Source organism: Podarcis erhardii, assembly GCF_964252035.2.
Source record: "Podarcis erhardii genome assembly, chromosome: 3".
Taxonomy (NCBI): domain Eukaryota; kingdom Metazoa; phylum Chordata; class Lepidosauria; order Squamata; family Lacertidae; genus Podarcis; species Podarcis erhardii.
The window spans coordinates 103,166,254-103,186,205 of NC_138507.1; the positions used below are offsets into that span (position 1 = coordinate 103,166,254).

Here is a 19,952-nt window from a genome sequence, read left to right on the forward strand (position 1 = left end):
CTGTGCTATGCTACCATAAAACAGTTTGAATTGTGCAAATATAAATTTTGACTAACATCCTTTTACCCATTTTACTATTTTATTTCTATATCGTTGTCTAATATCTCTCTCCACCTGAAACATATATACTTGCAGGCAATTTCTACTGAAATTAACAGGAGCTTTTCCCCAACCAAATGAGTTTAAGCATATTTTCAATTAGTGAGTGGTCTTACTCAAAGTTGTGTAAACAGATAATGGTTCCCTTGAAACCTAGGCCTTGGCTATATTTTAAAATCATTGCTGCACATATTTGTATCCCTAAAATAACATGTTCTCTACTACAGAATTGAGCTCTATGACTAGATATATCTGTTTGGTAGCTAAGATTTATCCTCTCTGAGTGGAACCCCTGTCAAGTTTTAAGTTACATTGCTACAGTCAGGTGCCTGCGTCCTCCACAATTAAAAAATTGTTGGTGGTTCTGCCCTTCTCACACTTCTGTGTAGGTTGTACATGGTATATTGGAGAAACAGTATCAACAATAGCCTTTTGTTCCCCGAATACCAAGGTCCCTATTTAGGTTGCCGTACTATATTTTATAGTACTATATTTTATAGGGACGCGGGTGGCGCTGTGGATAAATCCTCAGTGCCTAGGGCTTGCCGATCGTATGGTCGGCGGTTCGAATCCCCGCGACGGGGTGAGCTCCCGTCGTTCGGTCCCAGCTCCTGCCCACCTAGCAGTTCGAAAGCACCCCTTTATAGCGGGAAGGTAAACGGCGTTTCCGTGTGCTGCGCTAATGCTGTGCTCGCCAAAGCAGCTTTGTCACGCTGGCCATGTGACCCGGAAGTGTCTCCGGACAGCGCTGGCCCTCAGCCTCTTAAGTGAGATAGGCGCACAACTCTAGAGTTGGACACGACTGGCCCGTACGGGCAGGGGTACCTTTACCTTTACTATATTTTATAGTGTATAGAATATAGTAATATAGTACTATAGTACTATATTTCATATTTTATAGGAGATGCGGGTGACACTGTGGTCTAAACCACTGAGCCTCTTGGGCTTGCCGATCAAAAGGTCGGCAGTTCGAATCCCCGCAATGGGGTGAGCGCCCGTTGCTTGGTCCCTGCTTCTGCCAACCTAGCAGTTTGAAAGCACATCAATAAATAGATAAATAGGTACCGCTCCGGCAGGAAGGTAAATGGTGCGCTGCTCTGGTTTCGCCAGAAGTGGCTTAGTCATGCAGGCCACATGACCCAGAAAAACTGTCTGCGGACAAACGCTGGCTCCCTCGGCCAGTAAAGCAAGATGAGCACCGCAATCCCAGAGTTGTTTGCGACTGGACTTAACGGTCAGGGGTCCCTTTACCTTTACTATATTTTATGTTGAATGCCTGCCAAGCACATGTCTGTGTATAGGAGTGTAAGGCTCAAGGTGGGGGTGGAGTGCTTTCAAACAGTTATGGCCCATATGTCTCACACAAAATACAAAAGAGAGGCTGGCCAATTATGCTTCTTTAAACATTTTATTAACCCATTACATCACACGTTATGCCTTCCCCCTACACCCTCTATTTACCTTAACTGTTGGGGGATTCTTTCCCCACCCACCTTTCTATAAGAGAGCCCAGGATACTTCCCACCCTTTATCTAGGGTAGGATCACCTGCAGTCGAATCTCAGTTGGGTGACTTCTCTAGCCTTATTATCTTAGTCCTTATTATCTGAGTGCTGATAGGAGCTTCACTTCCTTGGCCTCCTCTCAGCTTGTGCCCAGAGGCTCCTTCTTCTTCCGCTGACCACGCTATCTTTCTCAATTACATCTGGAAGATATTGGAAGGATTGCCCTTCAAGCATGAACTTTACTGTCCTTGTCTTCTCTTGCCCTCTCTGGGATCTGGTTTCCCCCACTCTTTCTGGAACCGATCTCCCCCTCTCTCCTGTGGGTGGTTCCGATCTCCTGCTCTGCCCAGGATGGAAGGCAAAAGCAGGACTTGCACCCACAGGGTCCCAAGCCGCCTAGCAAGGCATCCTCCTGCCATTCCCAGGAGGCTTCCCTGGCACCCACTGTGGGTTGTTCTCAAATCTCCCATAGGGCAAACCCAGCCTGCAGGTGCTGCTCCAACCATCTCCTTCTCCTCTTGGCTCCATCAGAGATGGATGGTCTGACTAAGACTGCTGCTGAACAGATTGCTGTTGTTGCTGCTGCTGCTGTGTCTACTGGCAAGATGCCTGCCTTCCTCTGCACACTCCCTCCATGGAGCCTTCTTTTTTACTTATCAATTTCATAAAATTTATACAATGCTTGATTGTGTTCTTTAAAAAATACAAAAACCTTCAAAGCTGGTTTACAAAAAAAAATCAGGAAAATTTCGCAACCATACTTTAAAATACTAAAACAGACTAAAATTATCTTAACTTTCTAAGCATCTGGGTAGGTTCATCTAAACAGGAATGATTTTAGCAGGCACCAAAAAGAGTACAGCGCACATGAAGACAAAGTCCATATGAAGTCTGACTAGTGCAGAATAAAGTTGAACTCTCATTTTTCATGTTTAGGAAACTATGGTACTATTAATGCTGCCTAAAAATTGCTTTAGCCCTTTTTTGCCACTGCATCACACTGCTAACTTGTGTTCAGCTTGTGAATGACTACAAACCCAATATACTTTTCATATATAGCCAGGTTTCCCTCATTCTATACCTGTGCAAAATGATTATGGTTAACTAAACCATTTTTTTTCATTTGTCAATGATGCATTTTATTTTGTTAGCTTTGCCCCACTTTTATCAAGGTATTTTTGAATTTTATTGTCATATTATGAGATGCTAGCTACTTGTAACATTTACGTCATCTGCAAATCCCATCATTGATTAAAATTTTGGAAAGTATTCATGGGTTCCATGCGCCTGTCACAGGAATTATGTCAAATTCTAGTGTGCCTTTTCATTTCATTATCTATAGGTTGCCTACTTTATATTCACAATTTCAAAGCACCTATGATGGAATTAGTCAAGGTATTTAACCTTAGTGACCATACATGAAAGCGTAGAGAAGTTGTGTTTCCAATTTCACAGCCAGTTTTGTCTCACCTTCTCCCAAAGGCCTTTATGATGGCCTTTCCAAAGGCCAGGCTAAGTTTCACAACCCTGCTGGAGATTTGTCATCACTGTGGGCTTTCCAGTAGCAAAGTGACCCATGATGACTTGAATATTGCCCATGAGAATTGGCAGCCAAGGCACAATAATCGGAACATCTGAGGTTGAACAGTTTTCCAGTAGCCCTGGGTGTAAATCAGGTGCTGATATCAAGGTCAGAGAAAGCAGCAGACTGCCTGACTGTAAACAAAGCACAGAACTGTACCTGATAAAAATAAACCACTTATTCTCAGAGTATATACAGGATATTGTCATAATCTCATTCTCTCCTACCACTGGAGCATTTAAGATTTCTTGGTAATGCAACTGAAGATCTACAGTAACGGCACTTCAGAGCCAGTGTGGTGTAGTGGTTAAGAGCGGTAGACTCGTAATCTGGTGAACCGGGTTCGCCTCCCTGTTCCTCCACATCCAGCTGCTGGGTGACCTTGGGCCAGTCACACTTCTTTGAAGTCTCTCAGCCCCACTCACCTCACAGTTTGTTGTGGGGGAGGAAGGGAAAGGAGAATGTTAGCCGCTTTGAGACACCTTCGGGTAGTGATAAAGCGGGATATCAAATCCAAACTCTTCTTCTTCTTCTTCTAAGTACTGGTACTTGGGGGGGAATGGATACCCTATTAATGAGAAATAATGTGTAACTTTAGATGTCCTTGGAAAGTCCTTGGAAAGTTACACAGTGAAGTGAAGACCAGTGATAGACTGGAAGGCCATAGCTCAGTAGTAGGACATCTACTTTGCATACAGAAGGTCCCAGGATTAATCCCTGGCATCTCCAAGTGATACTTGGAATGTACCCTGTCTGGAACCATGGAACGCCACCACCAGTCAATGTAGATAATATTGAGCTAGATGGACCAAGGGTCTGACTCAGTATAATGCAGCTTCCTGGGGCCAAACAGAAGGTGCTGCTCCTCAGTAGCAGAGCACATGCTTTGCAGATTTGAACCCTGACATCTCTGGAGAGCAATTGCCAGTCCTGATTTAAATGGACCAATAGTCCGACTTAGTCTGCCAGCACAGGGGACAGACATAGCAACTGGGATGATGCAGTTTCCTGTACACCAGCTACAAAGTTCATGACGCATATGGTTTGAGAAGGTGTGTCACACAGTTTGTTCCTGTATGGTCACTATATTGTCAATATTCAAGGTGTCATGGGTCACTTTGCTACTGGAAAGCTATTCTGTCCCTCAAAAGGATGCCAGGGTTCTGTGAACAGCCTTTCCTGGTGCGTGGTGATATAAAGTTGTGCATCTTTGTATTCTCCTCAATAACGCTGGAGAGCTCTTGCTAGCCACCATAGACAGTCCTGAGCTAGACGGACCAATGTTCTGAGTTGGTGTAAACCCATATTCCAATATTGTCTTTACTCTTCCAGGTTGTTAAGTGGCAATCTTTCCCACCACCTGCTGCTTCATCCCTTTAATCTGAAGTTGCCAGGGATTGAACCTGGGGAACTTTGGCATGTGAAACATGTGCTCTGCCCCCGCTATGCAGTCCTTCTCCTTGCAAACGTAAAGCAAACAGAGAGAATGGTCTTAGCCTAGCCATCTACTTTCTTTCATGGTCCCTCCCTGTCTCCAGCAATTGTGCAACCCAACAAGGACTGTACATGGTACTGTTTCTGCACATGGTACTGTTTCTGTGTTTTATGTGTGCTGTGTTAAACAGATAGGGCCTTTATTCTGCCTGAAGAAAGTCATCTCCCCCAAGTTGCCATCATATCTACCTGATGCTGAAGAGCTTGTTTTTTCCCCTCAGTGAAAACTACCAATATATATGGAGAGAACATTGTTCTGCCAGAAGGTGGCAGAAGTAAAATAGGCACATGCTAGCCTTATCACCTGGTACAAGAGTTCAGGATGTGGAAGGCTACAGATAAAATCAAATCTTAATTCTCAAGGTACTTCTTCTCAAAGCATTAGCTTCGCACTGTCATCAGTAAGAGTCTTTCTGGCTTGATCTAGTCATTTTAATCTGGTATATACTTGAAGGGCAATTTCAAATGAACCCTCAAGTACAATACCACTTCATTAAGCACATCTAAACTGTTCCTTGGTTTGAATCTGGTGCCTCAACCAAGAAAACAGGCTAAGAATGTCAACAATCTTCCCTCTCTGACCCTCTCTGGGTTCTGATTCCACTTTCTCATATCCTGAGTATCCTTGTCCTTTTAAGCTGAGCAAGGATGTAAGAGAAGAACAGGTGATAGAAGGGAACAGAGAGAGATTTATTTAAAAACAATAAAAACCCTCAGTACCTTTTGAGCTACAGTAGTTTATCAATATACTGGTAGTTTAAGATGTGTGTCTGTGCGCTGAATGTCTAGAAAACAGTGGATCAGAATAATAACTTCATTTCAAGTATTTGATTCAGATACTTTAGATTTAGTTTTTGTGGTGTGACATATTATTTCAGTTCTTCTCAAAAATAGAAATCCCAGTGAAAAATTTAGATATTTCAGTGTGCTACCAAGCCAGATTCAAGGTGCTCTTGGTAACATATAAGAACATGGGGTCTGACTATATGAAGAAATTACTGTTCCCATATAGAATTGCCCCTTTGTTAAGATCAGAGGTCTTACAGGGAGCAGGAGCAGAAAGGAGAAGGAAGTTCTGTTGCAGAAGCAGAGGTCTGTTGTGCCAGCAGAACAGCAGTGCTGGATACAACCCTCTATCTTTATTGTGTGGATCCCAATACTTAATTTACAATACTTAATTTACAGTAAAATATTTGCAACTTGGGGGGAATTTCTGGAAATCTTAGAAACTGTCATGAGTATCACAAAATACCCAATTCACAGAAGAAAAACTGTCAAAACTGACCTGCAGAAAAACCAACATGGGCAAAGCACTGTGCCTCCCCCCAAAAAAAATAATAATAAGAGAAATTAAAAAGGCAGGAGCCTCACCCCAAACAGGCAACCCTCAGACCAAGCAATAAAAACCACAAATGTAGATACACACAAACATAAACTGGGTAGTGGGGGACATAAACTTGGATTTGGTGCTGTTTACAGATTTGTTAAAACTTAAGTGGCATATAAATTGTCCAATTTTATTTTATTTCTCAACTGTGATGCCCAGAGGCTATTCTCCTGGTGGTGGGGCTATTAGCTGAGGCACACTATATAGTAAACCCGGGGGGTGTATTTCCTATGGTGGCACCGGATGAATGGAACCCCCTGCCCTCAAAAATAAGGCAGGCCCAGCTGTGATCAATTTCTGATGCCTGCTTTAAAAAGACCTAGCTGTTTATTGAGGTGTTTGCTAGGTAATAATTCTCAGCTTGGGATAATTTCCAGCTTTGCTGACTATAGTGGATGGAATCTTAGAATCCTAGAATTGTAGAGAATCTTAGAATCCTAGAATTGTAGAGTTGAAAGTCACTCCAAGTGACTGACCGAACCCAAAGGGTGCTCATCAATGGTTCCTCCTGGAGAAGAGTGACTTTCATCCTGGAGAAGAGTGACTAGCGGGGTGCCACAGGGTTCTGTCTTGGGCCCGGTCTTATTCAGCATCTTTATCAACGACTTGGATGATGGACTCAAGGGCATCCTGATCAAATTTGCAGATGACACCAAACTGGGAGGGGTGGCTAACACCCCAGAGGACAGGATCACACTTCAAAACGACCTTGACAGATTAGAGAACTGGGCCAAAACAAAGAAGATGAATTTTAACAGGGAGAAATGTAAAGTATTGCACTTGGGCAAAAAAAATGAGAGGCACAAATACAAGATGGGTGACACCTGGCTTAAGAGTAGTACATGTGAAAAGGATCTAGGAGTCTTGGTTGACCACAAACTTGACATGAGCCAACAGTGTGATGCAGCAGCTAAAAAAGCCAATGCAATTCTGGGCTGCATCAATAGGAGTATAGCATCTAGATCAAGGGAAGTAATAGTGCCACTGTATTCTGCTCTGGTCAGACCTCACCTGGAGTACTGTGTCCAGTTCTGGGCACCACAGTTCAAGAAAGACACTGACAAACTGGAACGTGTCCAGAGGAGGGCAACCAAAATGGTCAAAGGCCTGGAAACGATGCCTTATGAGGAACAGCTAAGGGAGCTGGGCATGTTTAGCCTGGAGAAGAGGAGGTTAAGGGGTGATATGATAGCCATATAAAAGGATGTCACATAGAGGAGGGAGAAAGGTTGTTTTCTGCTGCTCCAGAGAAGTGGACACGGAGCAATGGATCCAAACTACAAGAAAGAAGATTCCACCTAAACATTAGGAAGACAGTAAGAGCTGTTCGACAGTGGAATTTGCTGCCAAGGAGTGTGGTGGAGTCTCCTTCTTTGGAGGTCTTTAAGCAGAGGCTTGACAACCATATGTCAGGAGTGCTTTGATGGTGTTTCCTGCTTGGCAGGGAGTTGGACTCGATGGCTCTTGTGGTCTCTTCCAACTCTATGATTCTATGATCATCTAGTCCAACCCCCTGCAATGTAGGAATCTCAGCTAAAGCATCCATGATAGATGGCTACCCAGCCTCTGCTTAAAAACCTCTAAGGAAGGAGAGTCCACAACCTCTTAAGGGACAGCTGTTACCGTTAAAAAGTTCTTCTAGATGTTTAGTGGGAATCTCCTTTCCTGTAATTTGAATCCATTGATTCGGGTCCTACCTTCCAGAGCAGGAGAAACCAAGCTTGCTCCATCTTTCATATAACAGCCCTTGAGATATTTGAAGATGGTTCTCATATCTCCTCTCAGTCTCCTCTTTTCTAAGCTAAACATACCCAACTCCCTCAGCTGTTCCTCATAAGGCTTGGTTTCCAGACCTTTGATTATCTTGGTCACTGTCCTCTACTCATGTTCTAGTTTGTCAATATCCAGAACTGGACACAGAACTCCAGGTGTGGTCTGACCAAGGCAGGATAGAGCAGTACTATTATTTCCCTTGATCTGGATACTATACTTCTGTTGATGAAGCCTAGAATAGCATTAGCTTTTATTTTGCTGCTGCTTCATCACACGGTGGACTCGTGTTAAGCTTGTGGTCTACTAAGACCCCTAGATCCTTTTCACATGTGCTACTGGGAAGCCAGGTGTCCCCCATTTATGCAGCTGTCCTACGTAAGTATAGAACCTTACATTTGTCCCTATTGAAATTCATGTTGGTAGTTTTGGCCCAGTTCTCTAAACTAAGGTCATCTTGAATCCCAATTCTATCTTCTGCGGCATTAGCCACCCCTCTCAGTTTGGTGTCATCTGCAAATTTGATGAGGATCCCCTCAATTCCTTTGTCCAAGCCATTTTAAAGGCGTTGAACAAGTACAGGCCCATGGCAGATCCCTGTTGCACCCCATCTGTCACTTTTTTCCAGGATAACAAGGAACCATCAATGAGCACTCTTTGGGTTCAGTCAGTCAACCAGCTACAACGCCACCTAACAATTACAGTGGTTTAATGTTTTAATGTGTTTTGATCCTGCTGCATTTTGTCTGAATTTTGTAAACTGCTTTGGTGTCACTGAAATGATGAGTGGTGTTCAAATTATTTTAAATTAAACAATATGCTGCAATTTGATTAGCCAAAAACATGTGTAAGCACTCTGGAGAAAGCTGATAATGTTGGAGAGTAACAGGGCACACCCACAGAGGCGCCCCTTGGATTCTGCCGCCTGATTCAGCTGCCTCTGTCTGCCTCATGGATGGGTCGGCCCTGTTCTCAGTTCACGTGGCTGAATCGAACAGGTTTCGGATACAGCCTAAGTTCCCTCCCCTTGAATGCCCCCTTTTTTGGGAGCCTACACTGGCCTACGATCTGCTGGGCTGGGCTCACCCAGCAAGGCCCCAGCTAAGCCAAGCATGGGAAGTTACACCAACTGTTCTGGGAACAGGAGACCCTCCTATAGGTTTGATTCCTCACTGAGCGATCTTGAGTGTCAATATATTGACATTAGGCAGGTGCCATTAGTGTATTCTTTAAGATATCTGACGAAAATGTTTCTGTTTCAGAGGGCCTATTCAGACACACAATTCTGTTTCGTCGTTTTTAACAGTTTTAAAATGTTCAAAATATATTTTCCCTTTTAATTTTCACTGTATTTTCATTACCAATACGTTTGCTGCCCTGGACCCCTTTGAGAGGAAGGGTGGGGTATAAATTTGATTAAACAAATAAATATATTTGTTTGTTTGCAGCAGCAAATAACCAGGAGTTTAATAATAATAACAATAACAATAATAAACACAAGTCCTGTCATATTAAAAAATGGTTCTTAAAGTCCTTGTTTGTCTTCATTGGATTTCTTTCAGTGGAATGAAGGACTAGTGATGGTCTTTGAAGCTCAACTGCCAACTGCCATTGCTGTTTCAGGATTCTTAAAAAAGAAAAAAAAATCATCAAATGAGAGCTAACAACCCCACCAACTTACCTTTACCTAATTTTCACTGTTGTAACCTAAGTTTCCACGGAAACAGGGTTGAAAAAGCCGCCAGTAGCCAGCAGGCAGCCGGCAGCTGAGAGTGAGAACTCTCCTTTGTCACTTTCCACTAGTGGATACATGCTGAGCACTGAAAGTGCCAGTTTGCAAAGCCACCTAGATTTCTAAAATTTGCACCCCATTTAGAGTTTAAATGGGAGTGAAAGTGTGTGTGTATGTGTGTGTGTGTGTTTGGGCTGGGGGTGGGGGAAGAGGTGATTAAATTAACCTACTGTTTTTCACCCTGCGATTGGCACAATACATTCCAGAAAAGGTGAATTGCGGAATTGACTTTTGCTTTATTAGATATCTTTCTTTCTTTTTATTATTATTATTATTTGCATTCTACACCTTTACAGAATTACTTGTATATATATATGTGTGTGTGTGTGTGCAATGTGTGTGTGCATGCAATATGTATGGTTCTGCTGTTTTCAAGGGCTATACATGATACCATTTTTGTCTTCCACGTCTATTGCACACGCTGCCAAATGGTAAGACCCATTCCACCACCAGGAGGATATTATAAGTAAATCATAGACATAAATCACCCTGTGTGACTTTGGGAGATTACTTTTAACCAGGAGCAGCTTGTTGCCAATGGAAAATGAACGTTCACAGAACAGCGATAAACATGTACAAACTGACATACCCATCCCTGCCTTCTGTTTATGCATCTCTATGTCTGCAAGTAGAAAATAAGTTATCTACTTTGATAATGAGGCAAACAGTTGTATAAGAAGAAGAAAATTATGCTGCAATCACAAGCATACTTAATGCAGAGAAACTCCCACTTGAACGTATTTGGGCTTACTTCTGAATAGGCATTTTGGATCGCACTGTTAGAAAGACAGCACTTTCTTCAATATTACACACTCACACACACAACAACAACAACAACAACAACAACAACAACAACAGCAGCAGCAGCAGCAACAACAACTTCTGGTTATAAAGCTTCTTTATTTGGAAACCAAATACTAAAAATGTTTTATTTGCTAATACAGTATTACAGATCTTAGAATTAAATAACACAATAGAGCAGCTAATAGCACAGATCTTGGAATTAAATAATATCATAGAGCAAAAGTTGTCTTTAATTGCATATTGTAAAGATTGTCAGTAGCAAAATAGTTGACACAGAAGTGAAGCCTGAGCATTCTTTCACCCTTTCCCTCCTCCCCACAAGCACAAGGATATAGTTGCTTCATGTGTGAGAAACTCAAATGACTTGCCTGTCGGATGCAACAGAGAGCAGAGCACGCAATGCCTTTTCAGTTTGCAAAAGTGTGTTTCCATTCAATAAGCCACACTTGATTCCCCTATATTCCTTTTCAATTAATCTACAGGAGTAAAGGGCCGAAACCTATAAGCCTATTTTACGTTTTAGTTCTCAGTTTATAATGCAGAACCTTTGAAGCTGCCTTTGGCTATATAAAGATGTAACTCTCTTGCTTCGAGATGTAAACCATAAAGGAGATGCCTAGTGTAGTCTTTTTAGCTGCACTTTTTATAATTTATCTGCGTGTACTTTTAACTAAACGACTATTCACGTCCTTTGCCAAAAATTGTAAATGCTGTTTGTTTTTTTTTAAGGGGAGGAAATGCAAAAAGATGAAAACATGTAAGTCTAATTTTAAAAATCTTCTTTCTCTCTCTAGCATTCTACGATGGGATAATGAGACAGATGTCTCTCAACTGGAAGGACATTTTGACATTGTTATGTGTGCTGACTGGTAAGTACATAAAAAATCATAAAACTCATGTTAGGTGGGGGTAAGCTTTGCTGGAGTAATTGTGCTGTGCTGCTTGCTGATGGCTAAGCAAAGTCAACAAATGAAGCACAAAGCCACCTTAACCTCAACAAATTAATATTCATCTCCATGTGACAGTTATAAGGTAGTCTTCTATCACACAGTAACTTCTACCACATTATTTCCCAAAGATTGATTTTGAGAAGCATTTCCATTTTCTGGAATTGCCTCTGTTTCATGCTTGACGTATCAGTAAATGGACGACTTAGGCAAATTGCAAATAATTATGGCTCAGTGAGGAACAGTCTGGAGAAAAGGGAGTTTATCAACACAAACAGCTCAATTAGCTTACTTCTTAGGAAAGATCTGACTATTGATATAAGAGGATATATAGTCTGTGCTCCCCAGTAAATCTTTGGGGGATATTTCCCTCCGTTTCTCAAATCTGCCAAACAAAAGTAATAACATGCATCATCTAAGTGACATTGAGATGTTTGAATTAATAGTACATTAATTGCAAAAAAAAGAAATCTGAGAAAAACACACACATCTTTGATTGACTGACAAGTTACAGAATAATGTTTTACTGTATATATTCAAGCATCTAGGTAGATTTAGCTGAATATAAATTACATTTTAAAAATTCTGCTGACGCACCCAGTTATATAAACTGCACAATGGTTCCCATAAGGTTATAAAGTGTATTTTAAAGATATATATTTTACATAAATATAACTTCATGTATACAGCTTTTCTTAGCTGTATGTTATCATAGGAGGGCATGATTTAGATCTGTAGCAATCAGTGAGAGTTCAGCTATTGACTTCAGTAGGGTGCACAAAGTATGCAAAATAAAACATACGTACATAATCATTATGCAGACCTTTATAAAAAAAATAATTATTATTCCACAAGATAGTTCAGTCTTAGTGACGTCTGAATCGAAATGATTAAACTAAAGGTTACCTTTCCATTGTGTTCTAATATGTGGAACTAACTCAGAAGCTAGACACATGCTTTTAAATATTTGGCAATACTTCTCTGAATGAAGTATTTATGTTTCTTTCTAATGCTTCCTAAGTATTTCTTTGTCCTTTCTTTTCTTCTTTTATGACTTCCCAGTGAATGAAATAAGGTTTCTTTTCCCGTCGCGTTGCATTTCAGAAAAGTTCTTTGTTCCCAAAAAGGACAGACATGGGTTTCTAACTAATCACTGGTAATGTGCCTCAGAGATGCATCATCTGATTAAAATAAGGAGCTAAACAACACCATATGATTTCAGCAAGTAATTTAGTAAATGCCTTCCTCACCAAATATTAGAATGGATACTCTAGGTTTCATTGCACAGATGAAGTTAATGCTGGACAGGATTAGATCAGATTAAGTATGAAAGTCAGATCAGAGTGCTGGCGGACATGAGCAGGAGGGCAGCAGTCTTCTCGGAGGCTTAGACAAGGCTCGCATATGGATGTTCTCCAGATTATGTGGGTGAAGCAAGGTCTTGCCAAGAGATTTAGAGTTAAATTTGTTCTTCACACAAATATCAAAACAACCTGGCCATGCCATCTCTTATATTCCTAATTCTCACACCGTGTTATCCTATTTGTACTATGGAGAATAGCAGAGCGAGCAAGATTTAACTCTTACTACTCTCCCCCAGTTTATTCCTCTCATCCTGTGGGTAAATTGCTGGCCATACGGGTAGATTTATTGTTGTCTCATTAGAAAACAAAGGATTGCGCTTAATAGATTAAATTCACATTCACTCGCCAGACATGGAAAACACGTATCGCATTGGCTCTGTTTACACTGAACCATATATAAATTTACACTGAACCATATATAAGTAGAAAGCAAATTTATAAAACATTTTCACTAACAGCCAAATGAACGTGAGATGTGGAACACAGATTTCTTAAAAAACACTGGTTATTTTGTTGGCCCGAGGTAAAATGCAAGTGTACCTCCATGTTTCTTTAATAAGCATAAAATAACTCTTTTTCCTTTCCGTTTTTCTTCATCTTCATTTACAGTGTGATGAACTATCTGGGCTGCTGAGTCGTGTTAATATTTAGTCTGCATCATTTCCATGCTCACTTTCTTTCCAAATAAAGAATCACTTGAATGATATTTTCACCCTAAATATTCGTAATATTATAAGATGTTCAGTAAGTGGGATAAAAACAAAATAAATACAATGAGCTAGCAACATGGGTGTAATAATATTACCCAGATCATTGTCAGTCATTAAGATCTGTAATTAGAACAAAGCAGAAACCTGTGTTCAAATGTTAAGTAGAATGACAAATTCACGGAGCACTATTTCTAGTAAAGGTGGCAGTGTATGATTCTCTGAATAACTAAACATTGGCACTACTTTGTTCCATTTACAAGAAAACAAGCTCCATTCATAAACATGTTTCAAACTCATACTGAGTTTCAGCTAAAAATATACATGATTATGAAGAGTAGTGCTATGTTTATACTCTTAAATCATCCATATATTTTCATTCAGTCATTTGAACACATTGTATTCAAGGATTGAGAATATATGAATAGTGTATTATTACATATCCTTTAGGTTATAAAAGAAATCAGAGGCAAGCTCAATAGTGGTTAGCTGCTGGAATTGTGTGTGTGTGTGTGTGTGTGTGGACAAAATTAAAAATAATTGTGAAGCAGTGCTTGTACAGAAATTTAAGGGAAATATGAGGCAGCATTAAAGTCAATGTTGGGTTATGGTTTATTTCTATACCGATTTTTTGGCCCCAAGGCCCTGAACAGCATACTATAACAGAATCAAAATAACAGAAAACAGAAAAATCAGAAGATACCCACCAGTCACCTTGGATAAGCTAGATCACTAGTGTGCAAGTATTGTGCGCTTCTTTTACACTGGATGTGTCAGTGAAAACACAGAGTGAAAGGAATACTAACTTTCAGGGCAAGTTCGCATGTCCAGTTACAGAGACAGCAAACACCAAGGAGGCATCTGGTTCCTCCAACAGTTAGATAAGGGATGGTAATGAGAAGTAAATGAGCCATGATAACACAATTCATTTATCATACGGTAGCCACAATTGTCAATGGCAAACCTAACATGTTACCCTTATGCCAGGGTCCCGTGTTGCCGGAGCCCATTTCCCAGCAAGCGTGGCCAATGACCAAGGATAATGGTGTCCGCTATATGTAGAACCAAGAGACCGATTTATAAAACCTCTGCTCACAAATGGAACACAGGGTGGAACAGGGTGGAAATGGTGAAATGGCCGCTGAGTGATAGTGACTTTGTAACTTATAAAGTAGCACTATATGCGTTGGCAGCTAAGAAGATCAGGAGAAAAGAACTAGATAAAATAGCTGTCAACTGCAAAGGTGATTCGGACATTTAAGCTGGCACATCCTACCTGAGAAGCCATTGCTATTCTATCGTATGCAACAAATAATTTTTAGGAGGCGTGATTGTGGTTTCTTATATCTTCAGTGCCTGATGTTTTTATGGTTTTTATGGTTATTGTTGCTTTTCTTTTTGTTCCCTTCATGAATGATGCCATGGCCTTTGGCTAGTGCGATAAAGTTTATGATGATGATGATGATAATGACCAAGGATAAAGGGAGCTGTAGTTCAGCAACACCTGGAGGGCCAAAGGTCACCCAGTCCTGCCTTCAGTCGCAGGCAGTGTAGGTGGTGCTCTCCCAGCTTCCCAGCACAGTGGGTTTCTATCACTTGCCAAGAGGGGTGGGGCTTGGGGGAACTTGGTGTGGTGCAGTACATGGTGATGGAGCCATTCCTCACCGGCCAATACTGCATGAATTACACCAGCATCTCCTGTTACTGTTGGCCACAGAGGCTCACCAGATGCTGTGTGTAGGCAAGCAGAGTTGTCATGTTGTGGTTGTTGTTTAGTCATTTAGTCGTGTCCAACTCTTCGTGACCCCCTGGACCAGAGCACGCCAGGCACTCCTGTCTTCCACTGCCTCCCGCAGTTTGGTCAAACTCATGCTGGTAGCTTCAAGAACGCTGTCCAACCATCTCGTCCTCTGTCGTCCCCTTCTCCTTGTGCCCTCCATCTTTCCCAGCATCAGGGTCTTTTCCAGGGAGTCTTCTCTTCTCATGAGGTGGCCAAAGTATTGGAGCCTCAGCTTCATGATCTGTCCTTCCAGTGAGCACTCCGGGCTGATTTCCTTCAGAATGGAGAGGTTTGATCTTCTTGCAGTCCACGGGACTCTCAAGAGTCTAGTGGCTCTTTTTGCATCAGAACTATGCCATGCAGTTCTGCCACTGTCAGGAACTAGCATTATTTAAATCCCATGCACCTGCCCCATAGGAGCTGGCACTCACCATCATTATTGTTTTTTTGCTTATTATTAAAATATTTCATGCTTATATACAGTTATCTGTGGCACTGCATTAAAAACACTTCCATATAGCACCCAAGATGCTGACATCTAAGAATGGGGTTGCATCTGCCTCCATTGTTGTCCCACATGCGACTGGGGAGTTTAGGTTTCTTAGGATGGAATATAATAGTGCTGAACGACAACAGCTTTGAAAGCAGCGCTTCAAAGTTATTAGAAAATTAAAGACAATGACATCTTGCTTTAAAAAGAAAAAAAAAAATCACCTGGGTGGCAAGGATAAATTTGCAGTGGAGGGAATCAACGTCCTTTTATTGAAGAAAGTATCTTTGTCGCTTTGTGTGGATGGCAGGTATATTTATTTCAGGCACCAGTCCATCCATTTCCAGACAGGGGCAGCTACAGAATTTGCACACATAAATTCCATTTCTGAATTCCTTTCAAAGTTCTCCCTGAAATTGGCACCAACTGCATATTGTCTATATATTGATAAGACTGCGCTAAGAATGTAGGCGGCAGCTTGTTGCGTTTGGGAGTAATAACATTGTTTATTTAGATCTAGTTTCCCCCCGCTCATTTTCAGTTTTTATGAAAAACTGATGGTCTGGAAGTAAGCGCTCTCCCCCAACCCACAATAAATGTGTTTCAGTGCATGACAGCTTTGCTGTTTACTGAAGCTGTGCAAAACTGTAAATGACAATGAAGAGTGAACAACTGGAAATCATGTCTGAACCACCAGCCATAAACCGTGATACTTGGCTGTCACATTACATGCAAAATAAAAAGATTTGACATGATAGCTTATAAAATATAAACATGTATCCATGCTCCAGAGATGCTTGCAGTATTTTGCAGACAATAGTACAAAATATGTGGGATTCAACAGAGAATGGCATGTGTTCTCGCTGCCTTTTCTGGAATGTCGTCCTCTGCAGTTTAAAGGGTCAACTGACACACATCCGCCAGATGCCATTTCATATACCTGCATGCAGCAACCTCAACGCATCCCTTGCATCTTTTGTGCTTGGGGGCCGGGGAGAGGGAGGTATGTCAACTTTCACAGATTCTGTACAGCCACTGGCGTAGCTTTTTGACATTCCCCAACTTTCTTATTCAGCTGGTGAAGCTCTTTCACCATCAAGAATAACAGCATTTAGTCCTGATGCCTTCTGAGAATGAATATTCTTGCTGGGAAGAAATATGCTGAGCCCAGGGCATTTAAAGTTATGATATGTTCTCTTTTTTGAAGCTAACATATGTCTTGTGAAAGCAAAACTGTTGGACGTACCTCTAGTGGCTCTCCTGTAGCATGAGTGCGCATGGAGTGACAGAGCATTTGTCACATTACAGTGGTAACGAACATAAAGGTTCTACAACAGAAAAGACTTTACCATTCATTCATTTATAAGCCAGAGTAAAATGGATGTCTGCAAACAAGGAACCAGCATGGACATCTTGGTTTGTCTTGTTCCATAGATGTGACAAATTATTAGTCATATCACAAGGTCAGTGATTTCATAGGATAGGGATCAGACCGAAGGACTACTTAGCCTAGCATCTTGTTTCAAGCTGTGGCCCACCAGATCCCTCTGGGAATCCCAAAAGTCTACATAGGTGCAACAATCCTCTCCCACTTTTGTTCCTAATCACCTGGTATTAGCCATGATGGCTGTGTTCTACCTCCACTATCAAAGGCAATATGTCTCTGAACACCAGTTGCTGTCAATCAAAGGAAGGCAGTGTGGCGTTGCACCCAGGTCCTGTTTGCAGGCTTCCTCTGGATCTCTGTCTGGCCACTGGGGGCAGACAGAATGCTGGACAAAATGAGCCTTTGGCCTGAAGAAGCAGGGCTTTTCTTATATTCTTATGGTAGTTCAGAGGCATACTGCCTCTATTCCGTTTTTTTAAACTGGGGGCATTTCAGAACAGGTGAGTAGGAGAAGACAGAATTTTCATGCGTTAGGTAACCAAGGGGTTGAGGAAATGGTACCTTCCCTACAGCTACAATTAACCAAGTGGCAAGTAATGTGCCGTGAAGCAGTTGCTGTTTGAGATTATACTGTTTTACCAGTCTTCTGTCTGCCATTTGGACCAGCATGGATCAGTGAAGTACCCATGTGGGTTGCTGTGTCAGGCACACACTAAATTCTTGCTTCTGACACTCAGAATTCATCTCAGGCCCCTGTTCATTGACCACGTTGCTAGCAGGTTCAGCCCTCTCCCGGTATGTCTGATACCTGTATCTCAAAGCCCAGTGTTAATAATTGGCATCCTGGTTGGCAACAGTTCATTTCGGCTAAGGAACTAATAGTCCTGCTTAATGCTCTGCCTTATCCAAAAGACAGGGACACGGGTGGCGCTGTGGGTTAAACTACAGAGCCTAGGACTTGCTGATCAGAAGGTCGGCGGTTCAAATCCCTGCGACGGGGTGAGCTCCCGTTGTTCTGTACCTGCTCCTGCCAACCTAGCAGTTCGAAAGCACATCAAAGTGCAAGTAGATAAATAGGTACCACTCCAGCGGGAAGGTAAACGGCGTTTCCGTGTGCTGCTCTGGTTCGCCAGAAGCAGCTTAGTCATGCTGGCCACATGACCCGGAAGCTGTACGCCGGATCCCTCGGCCAATAAAGTGAGATGAGCGTCGCAACCCCAGAGTCGGCCACGACTGGACCTAATGGTCAGGGGTCCCTTTACCTTTATCCAAAAGACCCACCACAACAAGTCTGAAGCAAGTTGATAATATCGGAAAGAAGGTTGATGTGCTCCTGTTTGATATTATTTTTTTCCTCAGGTAGAACATAGTGAAATTCTGTTTCAAAAATGAGATTAAAATAGTACTCCTGTAGCACAATGGGTCAGTGCGTCTGGCTGTTAACCAGAAGGTTGGTGGTTTGAGCCTACCCAGGGACGGCTGTGGACAGGATTCCTGCATTGCAAGGGGTTGGGCTAGATGACCCTCAGGGTCCCTTTCCAGCTCTACAATTCTATGATTGTATGACTCATCCAAACCAGCCTAGCCCCACAAATACCAAATCTGATGGCTGCAATGATTCTATGGTGGCTACAAGGAATGGAGCCTTTTCAGTGGCGATGCCTTGTAGTACGAACATGCCTTAATGAATAAATAAACTCCCTAGCTAAACTGGCTAAAATTGTAATGAGAGGCCAATTGTGTGGTGAGGGATTTCTCCTGTAGAGCTTAAGTATTGTAATGCATTTTGCTGAGTTTGTTTTTATCAAGTTGCTCTCTCCTGGTATATTGCTGATTTTAAATATGTCACCTACCCCCCCCCCCAAAAAAAAATCACACGGGGAGTCTTTTTTGGGACTTTAAGTTGGCACAGAATTTTTTTTAAAACAGTCCACTAAAACTCTATTTTTAAAAGCGGGGGAGCAGGGCTTTGTTCTGCTGTTCATTTGCCCTCCCGAAAGAACATGTGAAATGCTACCCTTGCCTTACGTTGTTGTATTGATTCTGATTTCTAATATGCCATCTGCTTAAAATAAAAAAACACTAATCACTGACCATTTATTATTGTTGCATAGCAAAACATTTCCAGCTGACCTTTCTGCCTTGAGCTTTGGACAAAAAAAAATGGTTACAAGCTTCAGAGTTTGTTTGTTTTCTTGTTTAAAAAGTGCATGAACTGGAAGGAATTTAGACCTCAATTTCTCCTTCACAGCAATGTGTAAACATATGTAATTAGCCTTGTACTTATCTGCATTAGTATCATTAGAACTGAAACCCCTTTTTAATCTGGATTCTGTTCTCTTCTCAATGTCAGCCTGTTTCTGGACCAGTACAGAGCTAGCCTTGTGGATGCAATAAAGAGATTACTCCAACCCAGTGTAAGTATGTTTCTATTTTCTCCTGAACACGGGCTTCAGAATAATTAGTCTGTGCACAATGATTGAGAGAGTAATGGAATGGCAGGATTAATGTCATGTAATACTTTAATACTTATTATGTCCAACTTCAATTGAGTCTTCTAATCTATCAGATTCCTTCCTAATCATAAACTAGGAAACTTCTTATACTTGGCCTTCTGATAAGGAACACAGTGGGTAGTAAAATAAATGAAACCGCTTCAAAGATAGTGTGAGATTATTTTTATCAAAGCGTTTCTTGAGTATTTTCCTTTGATAACAATGTCTTCATATTAAAGTAAAATTCCGATATTGAAAGTTTTTATGTTGGCTTCTGTCATTTGTAATCCCTTCAATGGTAACCTTTGTCATTGTGTATTTATTTATTGCAAAGTACCATTTTTATGTCT

The 19,952-nt window shown here is 41.5% G+C and overlaps 1 protein-coding gene across 2 annotated transcripts in view; it reads left to right on the top strand.

Moving 5' to 3' along the window:
* Positions 1-19,952, top strand: part of CAMKMT (calmodulin-lysine N-methyltransferase) — a 238,823-nt gene that overhangs the window by 201,148 nt on the left and 17,723 nt on the right. For both annotated transcript variants that reach the window (XM_081854972.1, XM_081854973.1), the window contains 2 exons: positions 11,227-11,301; positions 19,461-19,524. In XM_081854972.1, the coding sequence (XP_081711098.1) occupies positions 11,227-11,301; positions 19,461-19,524 (139 nt within the window). The remainder of the gene's footprint in view (positions 1-11,226; positions 11,302-19,460; positions 19,525-19,952) is intronic.